General features: G+C 40.6%; 1 protein-coding gene across 1 annotated transcript in view; it reads right to left on the reverse strand.

The window, feature by feature from the left end:
* tmprss7 (transmembrane serine protease 7) overlaps positions 1 to 12,511 on the reverse strand; it is a 45,522-nt gene extending 33,011 nt beyond the window's left edge. Inside the window, exons 1-4 of the mRNA XM_078409015.1 lie at positions 12,452 to 12,511; positions 6,030 to 6,243; positions 2,924 to 3,054; positions 1,208 to 1,275 (exon numbers count right to left, since the gene is read on the reverse strand). Of these exons, the coding sequence (XP_078265141.1) occupies positions 1,208 to 1,275; positions 2,924 to 3,054; positions 6,030 to 6,243; positions 12,452 to 12,511 (473 nt within the window). The remainder of the gene's footprint in view (positions 1 to 1,207; positions 1,276 to 2,923; positions 3,055 to 6,029; positions 6,244 to 12,451) is intronic.
* Between the last annotated feature and the right edge of the window lie 254 nt (positions 12,512 to 12,765).

Here is a 12,765-nt window from a genome sequence, read left to right on the forward strand (position 1 = left end):
TGTTTCAGTTCCAATGGAATCATTAATTCGTGAAAGAATGGATCGACTGGGCTTGTATTCACTGGAATTTAGAAGGATGAGAGGGAATCTTATAGAAACATATAAAATTCTTAAGGGATTGAACAGGCGAGATGCAGGAAAACTGTTCCCCACTTAGGACTGAGATGAGGCAAAACCTTTACACACAGAAAGTTGTGAATTAGAGGAATTCTCTGCCACAGAAGGCAGTGGAGGCCAATTCACTGGATATATTCAAGAGAGAGTTAGATATAGCTCAGGGCTAACAGAATCAAAGGATATGGGGAGAAGGCAGGAACGGGGTACTGATTTTGGATGATCGCCCATGATCACATTGAATGGCGGTGCTGGCTCAAAGGACCAAATGGCCTCCTTCTGCACCTACTTTCTATGTTTCTATGTTAACCTGAAATGGTAACAGCTTCTCTGGAGTCATTAACCTGAAATAATAACTGTTTCTCTGGAGTCATCAATCTGAAATGGTAACTGTTTCTCTCACCACAGGAGCGACCTGACCTGCTGAGAATTTTCAGCATTTTCTGTTTTTATTTTAGAAATCTAACATTTGTACTTTTTTAAACATTTTCAATGCCTCCTTTCATATGGAAACTTATGATACCGCAATGTTTCTAAATTAATTACTTGTGAAATACCATCATTATTAATTAGACACTAATAGTTTAATAAAAATTCAGATATCAGTTGAAGCATTATATCCATTTTTATTACTTAAATTAGCATAAACAAAGTAAATGCATGGTAAATTGTAAGAAAAATCTTATCATAGTGTAGAACTACAAAAACAGACGTCTGAAAATGCAGATTCCAGTGTGCCAAGGAGCTTGCCAAGAAGCCTCTCAAAGTCCTGCTAAAACCTGCCATTGTTTAACAGGTGGTGGTAAATTGTCTTTGAACCTCTGAATCCCAGGAACATGATTTCAGAAAACCTCAGTGGTGATAGACATATTCTGTCAATGCTAACCCAAATCAGCCTCAGAGAACCAGGATCTAACAATTGTTTTCTTTAAAAACTTATTTTCTCGTTACTTTCCCTTCATGCCCGTACCATTTTCCAGAGATGCCATTATTCATTCATTTTTTATTTGACAAACAATGTTTAGGCAACTACACATAAATTCCAGCAATTCATTTCATGATTTTTACTGAGAATACGCATTTGAAACAGTACCTCAAGTCAGAAATGGTCGATTGCTTGTATAACTTGGAGAAAAGTGATTTTCCATAAACATTATTCATCTGAAAGAAAACAAAAATACAATGCTCAAGAGAAATAGAAATAAATATATCTATTAATGACATATTGATGAAGATCAAAGCTGTTGCTCAATGCATGTCCATTTGTGACGGAGCAGTCAGACTGTCAAACAAAGCACAAAGCTTCCCTTGTCGAGAGAATAAAAAGTCAACTTCAGAAAGGCAATTAACTTGCTAAAGATCATGTCAGACTGACTTTTCAGAAATCCAAATACTCTCATGACATTATGAACTATATTCTGTACTCTAATATTGTTTCTCTTCGCACTGTTGTACTTATGTATGGCTTGATTGTACTCATGGATAGCATGATTTGATTTGACTCGGTAGCAGTCAATAATAAAAACTTTTCATTATATCTCCATACGCGTGGCAATAATAACAATACCAATACTCTTTAGAATAGTTTGCTGCATTTACCATCAGTGCCTTGAGTGCAAGTATGAAAACTGTACCATTGAGTTATACAAAATAGTATAGTAGTATAATAGATAACGTAAGCTTCAAGCACTTAAAGTTAATCATTCAATGATGGTAACTAACGTACATACTAATACGATTAACTTTACCTCAAAGTAGTTTAGGTTCAGATATTGCACAACAATGCTATCAAATCACAGCATTCACTCTTTTAAAACTACAGTAAAACTACGATAACCCAGACATAAACGACTACAGATGCTGGAATCAGGGCAACAAACAGTTTAGATTGACACTGTGGTCAGCGCAGACATGCTGGACCGAAGGGCCTTCTCTGTGTTGTGCTCTTCTACATTCGATGTTCAATGCGAGTCAGGGTCCAGAGTATAAATAGTGGTATGTGTTCAGAGCACAGCCAGGGTTGGACTCTAGACTGTCAGTCAGCTGCACAGCTGGAGCATGGCTAAGTCTTATCTAAACCAATGGAATATCAGTCTACACCTCAAAGATTAGGTACATAAGGATTTAACATATAACAATAACATAAAACAAAAATACATTCTCTGAGAGGTATGCCACGAGAAATGGGAAGTTAGGTAAACTGGATCCACCAACCTGGAGGTAACAATGTGCAATAGAATGTGGCACAGTCGAGCACAAGAACAGGCCCCATGGCCTATAATATCAGTGCCATATGATGCCATAATCCATATCCCTCTATTCCTTGCATATCCACATGCCTATCCAAATGTCTCTCAAACGCCACTATCATATCTGCCTCCACTACCAGCACCCCTGGCAGCTCGTTCCACAAACCCACCACCCTCTGCGCAAAAAAACATACCCCGCATATCTCCTTTAAACTTTGTCCTACTCAGAGCTATGCCCTCTAGTATTTGATTTTTTGCATCCTTGGAAAAAGGTTCTGACTGTCTATCCTATCTATGTATCTCATAATTTTATATATTGCCTCTCATAATTTTATAGACAATAATGACAGAGGTTTGATCTAGCACTTGATATTTGTATAAAATCGTATTCAATTAAACAAGCTGGTTGTTAAAGAATATCAAGGGAGGTATAATCCTACTAAAACTTTTGTCATTTGTGGTAATGCTTCACTAATGCAACACAGTTATTATAGCTATTATATTGATGAATATTTTTCATGTTCAGTCAAATGTCAAAGTAGAGGCTTAAGGTTTCTTACCACTTGCTGAACTCTATCTGCCATGTAGAGAAACTCAGGGGAGTCCTTCCTTCGATACTCAGGAATAAATTCAACATCAGCTATGCGGAATAATCCAGCAAAATATAAAGCATTGTTGTTTTGACGTCTCACTGCTCAGTGGAAGGAAAATTATATGTAATGAAATGTTTAAAAAAAACAAGAAACATTTACTCCTTTGGCCCAGCAACCTGAATAAATACAAATTAAACCTTTTTAGCAAATTAACAATTTCCATCGATGTTTTACGAGTTTCATAATATTCCTGGTACATGGGCTGGCCATTTCTGAAATGAGTTTAGTTTACAGCATGGAACCAGACCTTTCGCCGCACCAGGTCCACGCCAACCATTGATCACCCATACACCCTAGTTCCATGTCATTCCAATTTGGCACCACTCCCTACACACTCGGGGGGGCAATTTACAGAGGCAAATTAACCTACATGTCTGGAGGATACTGCAACACCCACACTGGTAAACCCACATTGTCACAGGGAAAACATGCAAACTTCACACAAACAGTGCCCTTGGTTGGGATTGAAGCTGGGTCCCTGGAGTCCTGTTTGGCCAATGGGACTTCAAGATCATAAGATCATAAGTGATAGGAGCAGAATTAGTCCATTCAGCCCATCAAATCTACCCCACCATTCAATCATGGCTGATCCCTCTTAATCCCGTTCTCCTGCCTTCTCCCCATAACCTCCGATACCCTAATTAATTAAGAATCTATCTATCTCTGCCTTAAAAATATCCATCGATGGCCTTCACAGCCTTCTGTGGCAAAGAATTCCACAGATTCACGACCCTCTGACTAAAGAAATTCCTCCTCATCTTCAAAGGATTGTCCTTTCATTCTGAGGCTATGACCGCCAGTCCTAGACTCTCCCACTAGTGGAAACATCCTCTCCACATCCATTCTATTCAAGCCTTTCACTATTTGATGAGTTTCAATGAGGTTCCCCCCCCCCCCCACCCATTCAACCTAAACTCCAGCCACTACAAGCCCAGTTCCATCAAAAACGCATCATATGGTAACCCACTCATTCCTGGGATCATTTTTGTAAACCACCTCTGGATCCTCTCCAGAGCCAGCACATCCTTCCACAGATAAGGTGCCCAAATCTGAGGATCAGCTGGATGGAGTACTCACTGTACATGGTCAGCCCAATTTCAATTATTAGTGGTCCAGCCAAATAAAAGAGAGGCTAAGGGCCACAGGTCTCCTCACCTTGGATACTGTACAACCAACCCTTGGCGTTGCCACAGCAGCCCCCCTTTGATCTCTTGATCAAACCCCTTCAATCTAACTGTCTTCCAACTAAAAGGTTCAGAAACATATGAATAAGCGATTAACCAATTCACCTGTTTCAATATGCCCTGCTAATTTGTACCCAAATGTCACCTACCTCACATGTTACCTAAAAATAATCTAAGTTTTAAAAGATTCAATTGACCTAGCCTCAACAATTTTTGTGTGGAATTAATTTAGATTTTCACAAACATTTGTGTGAAGAATTTCTTCCCTGAACACAATTTAAGATCATCTTCCCTTAATCTGACAATCCCGCCAGAGGAAATTATTTCTGTGCATCGACCCCATCAACTTGATTAATCTCGGTACACGTGACAATAATAATCTAAAGTAAACAAAGTACTCTCAAATCACAACTTGATCATAAAATAAAGTGCTGGAAGAACTCTGTGGGTCAGGCAAGATCTATGGAGGAAATGGACAGATGACGATTTGGTTTGGGACTCTTCTTCCTCCAGCATTTTGCATCTTGATTGAGATTTCAGCATCTGCAATTTATTGTACCTCCTGGCATCACCAATTATTGTGTTTATATTCAAGAAAATATTCATTGTGCATATAAAACCCATCCTCATAATGTAATCCTTTCAGCCTGGTATCATTCAGAGGAAGAAATACAGCAGTGAATGCAAGGCCTAGCAGTCCTTCAGATGTTGGTACCATGAACAGAATGAAATATTCCAAGTTATAGTCTAACCATTTGCATCCAAGTTCAAAAGAAAAATTAGGTAAATACTTGCAGTAAAAGAAATTAGATATGGAGCGAGAGCTGGGGACTGGGACAAATTCAACGGACATTTGAAGGAGCTGGCGCAGACTTTATGGCCTTCTAACAGTCCTATTCCATAAATATATGACTCTATATTCATCTTAATGAGGACAGCACAGTGGTGCAACAGGTAGACCTGCTGCCTCACAGTGTCAGAGACCTGGGTTACCTGGGTTTGCTTCTGACCTTGGGTGCGATCAGTGTGAAGTTTCCTCCGAGTGCTCCGGTTTCTTCCCACATTCCAAAGACGTGGTTAATAGGCCTCTGTAAATTACCCCCTAGTGTGTAGTAGTAGATGTAAAAGTGGGATCACATAGAACTAGTGTGAAAGGGTGATCAATGAACGACATGGATTCTGTGGGCTGCAGTTTCCATGATGTATCCTTCATTCTATCTTTCAATCAATTTTTGTAGAATAAAACAGCTAAGTAATTAATTGCACGCTTTGCCTGGATCTGCTCTAAAAACATTACTGAAGTAGCAGAGGAAGTACTTGGTTGAGTATGCCAACATAGTCAGCATGGACAAGGTGGGCCTATTTCCATGCAATACAGCTCTATGATTCTAAGACACAGATATTCAATTTTGTTCACAAGAGACTCAAACTCTTCAATCCTTCAAGATCTTTATCTTGTAAGTGGATGCAGGATGATGCATATCAACTCCTACAACACAGTTCGTTATTCAAGTCATTTGCAGAACCAAATAATGCTGCTGAACCAGTGATGATAAGTAGAAAAGATCAAGCTTATTACACAATATGAAATATTTGGCCCAACATTTGACTCTCAGTTGAATACCTAACAAAATTAATGCTTTCAGCTTTTTGTATGCTTGTAATCTAGATAGCTTTCAATACAGCCATGGATATTTTGATCACCCTTGATTTATTTGAACATATTTATTTGGTGTTAATATAGAATTGGACGTGAATAGCCTTCCATTTCACTGTCAACGAGCAATTTAACCTATTTTCCTTTGGATATAGAGAAATGAAATACTCACAAACAAAGACCCACAGTAAGGTCCAAGTTATTATCACAATAACAAGAAGCAGTAGAGTAAGGAAGATGATATTTTTGTTTATAAAGAAACACTCAGTCATTTCACCAAATCGGCATTTCTGTAAGAATTTGGACTTGGTTGCTTTTCGTGGATTTTTCTTTTTCACGGGCGATATTCCATCTACATTGGTCATGTAGACTGATATTTCAGATACCTGCAATAAAACAAAAGAAAACCTAAATCGTAGTTCATAGTGACTACGTTTATTAATTTAGCACTTCTAAGTAGGAAAGGGTGCAGAAATTCACTAGGATGTTACCTGCGTGTGAGTTATAGGGAAAGGTTGGATAGGTTGAGATTTTTTTTTCTATGGAGCACAGGGGGCTGAGGGATAACCTTACTGAGGTGTTCAAGATCATGAGCAGAATGGATAAAGTGAATGCTCACAGTCATTTTTCCCAGGGTGGAGGATTCTAAGAAATAGAAGCAGATACAATTTTGACTTTTAAAAGATATTTGGACAGATATATGGATTGAATGGGTTTAGAGGGATATGGGCCAAATGCAGGAAATTGGGGCCAGCCCAGAAAGCCTGTTTCTGTGTTGAACAGCTCTAACACTCTGTGACTCCAATATGGAAAGGTCACAATGTATTTGACAATGTACAGTTAATTTAAACTTTTCTCAGCCATGCATCCAGAAAATTTAAAACAAACTATGCCTATGAAGGTCAGAAGAAACTATCTTCTCTCCATCAAACATGGAAATATGCTGTATCCATTTGAAAGACATGTTTCTCTCAACTCAGGCCAACTAAGAAAAACTATTTTTGCAACTCCCTCAAACTAGAATATATGCTCAAGTTTCTTGAGTTGAGTTTGAACCACACAATCTGATTCAGAGGCAAGAATAAAACCAGTCAGCCAAAGCTGACAAATTATTGCATTTTTTTCTGTTCAATATATTAGATAAATGAGCAAATTTGTTCTGTATTTAAGAGTGTCAAGAGTTTAATTGTCATATGCACAGGAATGGAACAATTAAATTATTTGATGCTGCAGCAGTGCAGATCCATTGACACAATAACACAATACTTATCCAATAATCAATAAATAACACAGTAAATTAATCATCAGTAATTCTAGGTAACCAGACAATAATAGTACAAAACCAAAGTATGTAGTACAAACAAACCAAAGTTCACAGAAAATCGTAGCTGCTGAAGTTAGTGTTGTGCCGTGTTCAAGAGCCTAATGGTTGCCGAGTGCTGATGTTCTTGAACCTGGTGTTGACGGTTATATAAATATCTATAACTTTAACAACTCTAGCTAATCAGATTATTTCCTTGTTACCGATATGTTTGACATAATGTCTTACATTTTGAAGTATTGTAAATCCTTAAATTGCAATATAATCAACGTAACTATGGTAGGATATAAATCTTAATATAATCTGATCTTCAAATGTGTACGCTGCTTTGAACAGATGTCTTGTATTTCATTGTAAATACCTTAAATAATAAATGCTGTGTCATTCCATCATTTAAACTAAACCGAACAGGATAGCACATTATTCGGGGAACTGCATGGTATAGGATGTCCTTTTTCCGGATGGTATTATTTGTTAGGGAAATACAAAACCCTTTTGTAATGGACAATGGAATCAGGATTACAATCTAAAACATTTCTCAATGCATCATTGAAAGTGAAGTAGCACAATTGATATTTTCAAATAATCCAAAATATACTTGAGATTATAGATATGAACTTTTTAAAATCAAACAAACAGTGTACAAGATTAGATTAGGCATTTACATTGGCTTCTGCCCCTCCCCCATTAAATGGATGAAAATTGAACATAGATTTCCCAATATCATTCAACAACATATACCTTCCACCTTATGTGGAAAAAACATTAATTGCTGGAAATCTAAAATAAAAACAGGAAATGCTGGAAATAGCAAGCAAGTCAGTCAGCATCTGTGAGGAAAGGAAGAGTTAATGTTTAATGTCAAAGACCTTTCATCAAAACTGGGAAGGGGAGTTAAGAAACTCATTAATCTGCAGGGTGGGTGGGGTGGGAATAACTCTGATAACTGTGGAGATATGCTTATGGGAATGCAAGGAACTACAGATGCTGGAAAGAGTGCCGGAGGAACTCAGCAGGTCAGGCAGCATCTGTGGAGTGAATGGACAGACAATGTTTTGGGTCGGTTCCTATCTTCAGACTGTATTCAGGTTTATCTGGCCCATTAGTGAATAGGAGTAGTTAGAGAATGAGGACAAGGTTTAGTTTAGTTTAGTTTATTGTCACGTGTCCCAAGGTACAATGAAAAGCTTTTGTTGCGCGCTAACCAGTCAGTGGAAAGACTGTACATGTTTCCAATCGAACCATTCACAGTGTACAGGTACATGATAAAGGGAATATGTGAATAATGTTTAGTGTAAGGTGAAGCCAGTAAAGTCTGATCAAAGATAGTCCAAGGGTCTCCAATGAGGTAGGTAGGAGTTCAGGACTGCTCTCTAGTTATGGTAGGATAGTTCAATTGCCTGAAGACAGCTGGGAAGAAACTGTCCCTGAATCCGGAGGTGTGCGTTTTCACACTTCGTCCATGGACCTGTTGTAGCGGTAGGCGAACTGCAGTGGGTCAAGGCTGCTTGGTGGACTGGATTTAATGCATTCCACAACTAGCTTCACAAAACATTTCATGATGGTGGTTGTCAAGGCTACTGGAAGGTAGCTGTTTAGGCATGAGATCTTGCTTTTCTTTGGCACCGGGATGATGGTGGTCTTCTTGAAGCAGATGCATATCTCAGAATGGAGTAGGGAGAGATGAAAGATGTCCACGAATACTCCCACTAGCTGGTCCACGCAGCTAATAGGAACACGGCCAGGAACTCCATCTGGGCCAGTTGCTTTCCGTGGGTTCACCCTCAGGATGGCCGACCTGACCTCTGCTACAGGGAAGAGGCACACTTGAGTCTGAATGGACGGGTGTCATCGCCATGTTGGCCTTATGCTCACAGCGAGCATAGAGCATTCAGTTCATCAGGTAAGGTCACACTATCACAATGGTGTTGCCTGACCTCGCTGTGCAGCCGGTTATCATATACAGACCTTGCCACATTCTCAGTGTGTCCGAGTGATTATAGTGCGAATCAAGTTTGTCCCGGTATTGTCTCTTGGCATCCTTGATGGCTTTGCGGAGATCATAGCGGGGCTTCTTGTGCTGCTTGGGATCGATTGACTTGTATGCAGTGGACCTGGCCTTAACATGTGAATGTACCTCGCGGTACATCCATGGTTCCCGGTTGGGGAACACACGGATTTTCTTTGTCGGCACACGGTCTTCCTCGCACTTGCTGGTGGTCAGTCCCGGGGGTGGCGTACTCATTCAGGTTAGCTGTGAAATCCCTGAATATGGACCAGTCCACTGACTCAAAGCAGTCGCGTAGGAAGTCATCCGTGTCCGTTGACCAGCATTTCACAACTCTCTGTACCAGATCCTCCTGCTTCAATCGTTGTTGGTAGGCAGAGAGCAGAAGCACAGCGAGGTGACCAAATTTCCCAAAATATGGCCGAGGGACAGAGCGGTCGGCATTGTTTATTGATGTGTAGCAGTGGTCGAGGATGTTCTGGCCCCTGGTGATTCAAGATACATGCTTGTAGTACTTTGGTAGTACGCCCCTGAGATTGGCTTGATTGAAGTCTCCGGCTACAACGACCAGGGCTTCGGGGTGTTTTGCCTCGATCCTATTGATAGTGGAATACAGTTCGTTCAGAGCAAGCATGACATCTGCATGGGGGAGGATGTAGACTGCTGTCAGGATAGCTGAGGTGAATTCTCTTGGCAGGTAAGTTAAGGAATTAAAATGTTAGGCAACCTAGAACTAAGTGTTATCCCTGCGGATCTAATACAGACATGACAGAGCAGTAACCTAATTTGCAAACAAAAGGAACTACAGATGCTGGTCAGGTCAAAACATGGTGAAAGAGCAGGATATCAGAAGAAATCACCAAGACGGAGCAGTGAGAGAGGATCTTGCAGAACTCCCGCCAAAGAGAGGAGGACATCGTCAAAGTAGGTCGCCTATCCGTTAAGTTTGAAGAAGGGTCCATACTCAAAAGGTTGCCGATCCATTCCTTCCACAGATGTTGCCTGACCTGCTGAGTTACTCCAGCACTTTGTGTTTCACTACCTAACTTGTGTTTGGTTGTGTTAGTCTGAAGAAGTGTCTCGACCCAAAACGTCAACCATTCCTTCTATCCGAAGACGCTGAGTTACTTCAGCATTTTGTGTTTATCTTCAGTGTAAGCCAGCATCTGCAGTTCCTTCCTACACGTTGTGTTTGGTTTCTCCAGTATGAACACTGAATGCAGTACATTAGATTGGAAGATGCCACAACTTGCCCTTTCTTGGTACTGATTCTACTGACTAGCTTTGTACCGCGGCACGGTAGCGCAGCGGTAGAGTTGCTGCTTTACAGCGAATGCAGCGCCGGAGACACAGGACACAGGTTCGATCCTGACTACGGGTGCTGCACTGTAAGGAGTTTGTACGTTCTCCCCGTGACCTGCGTGGGTTTTCTCCGAGATCTTCGGTTTCCTCCCACACTCCAAAGACGTACAGGTATGTAGGTTAATTGGCTGGGTAAATGTAAAAATTGTCCCTAGTGGGTGTAGGATAGTGTTAATGTACGGGGATCACTGGGCGGCACGGACTTGGAGGGCCGAAAAGGCCTGTTTCCGGCTGTAGATATATGATGATATGATATGATGATATTCAGTTTTGACATGGTGGTTTGTTTCTGCTAGATGTATTTTTGTGTGTCAGACACAAGGTAGTTTCCATTCCCCTTTCCCTGGGTTTGTGTTCTATTGTGTTCACTGGCTTCCATTGTGTATCTCGGTTTTGAATGAACAGACAAATATGTTGGAAAGAACTGCAGATGCTGGTTTAAATCAAAGATAGACACAAAATGTCTTCTTCAGACTGAAGAAGGGTCTCGACCCGAAACATCACCCATTCCTTCTCTCAGTGATGCTGCCTGACCCGCTGAGTTGCTCCAGCATTTTGTGTCTATTTTTATTATAGACAAATGCGTTAATTCATGAAGAATTCACCAGGGACATTCTGGATTACACTGGTAAGCTAGTTCCCAAAACATTACTTTGTGGAAATCACTGGAAAGTTTTTCAGCTTCAACTTTCTACAAAGTGGCATTCTCTTTCCATTTCATCCCCGGTACGTACACCTTTCCCTCACCACCTGGTCACCCTGCTCCTTTCTCCTTCAACGTACGCTCATCTCCCAACCCCGAGTAACCCATTTCCTTTTTATCCCCTCTCTTTCCCTTCCCCTCTGTTCCCCTTCCACCCATATCCTTACCTCTACCTTTGCATTTCACTCCACCTCTTCTCTCCTTAGCTGTGTCTTTTGCCTCCTTTTCATCTCTAATCTTCGTCACTTACTCCACCCATCTGCCATTTCCCCCCCTCCCACCCCGTTATCTGTATCCACCCATCACTTGCCCCATCTTTTCTCTGTTTTCCAGGTTTCTCCCCCCTACTATATCAGTATGAAAAAGGGTGTCGATTCGGAAATATCTGTCCATTCCCTCCACAGATGCTGCCTGGCCCGTTATGTTCCTCCAGCATTGGTGTTTTGCTCAAGATTCCAGCATCTGCAGTTTATTGCATATCCATTCTCTTTCCATTCATTGATAAATTTCAGATCCAGGGAAACAATTTTCACAAGAACTGCCACAATTAAACGTCTCCCAGGATCAGTAAAGGCATGTCAAGTACATGTGAAGGCGAGATTTTAATCTTGCACTCTGCTTCCATCCCTTTGTTGTACAGTAGTGCCCTGAGGAAGCGTCTCGACCTGAAACATCACCCATCCTTGTTCACCAAGGATGCTCTCTGATCTGCTGAGTTACTCGAGCTCTCGGTGCCCTGCCGCTCCCTGCACCTCTTGCCCTATCAACTTTGCAGCCTGTTTTATTCTTTGCTTTTTTGAACAGTTTCCATCTCTTTATCAGCTCTTCCGTCGAAAGGAAATTATTCTTAACATCATACCCACAAATCACCTCAGCAAACAACCTGCAAACTAAGCCGCTGAACATAACCATAGGTATGGCAATTTAAAGTGCATCCGAATGTTGACAATATTGACAAACAAAATAACTGAAATAATGGAAGAATTTTCAATTAAGTTTTATTAATTATAAAGCTACTATATCCTCCACGGTGGACAGGCCAATAATATTCCTCTTTGAAACAATTATTACTGAAATACACAAAGTATCATGACAAATTATGTATTTAATGTCATTTTTTGGTCCTGAATCAGCCAAATAAAGTTATTTTCATATCAACGCAAATACATGAAATTCTTAACAAGAATTTAGTGCACTTACACATACACCTGGCTCATCCTCTGGTTTGGTAGGCTGCTCACAGTCTTTATTTTCTGCCATCACAAAATGTTTTAGCTTGACTTGCTGTCTTGAGAGGTTGAGGACAAAGGACTTGAAGTCACTTTATAGCTCACTGACTCCTACTGACTCTGTGACACATAATTAATTTCTGCTGAATCATTTGATGAATCGTTTCCAAATGAAGATCTATGAGTAATGCTCGAGTCCGTTGGAAGAGATATTGTTACCTCACGGGGAACAATGTACCACATGGTGGCAGCAGGAACAGCAGCAGCAACATGGAAACTGGTGCT

Source organism: Rhinoraja longicauda, chromosome 12, assembly GCF_053455715.1.
Source record: "Rhinoraja longicauda isolate Sanriku21f chromosome 12, sRhiLon1.1, whole genome shotgun sequence".
Lineage (NCBI taxonomy): Eukaryota > Metazoa > Chordata > Chondrichthyes > Rajiformes > Arhynchobatidae > Rhinoraja > Rhinoraja longicauda.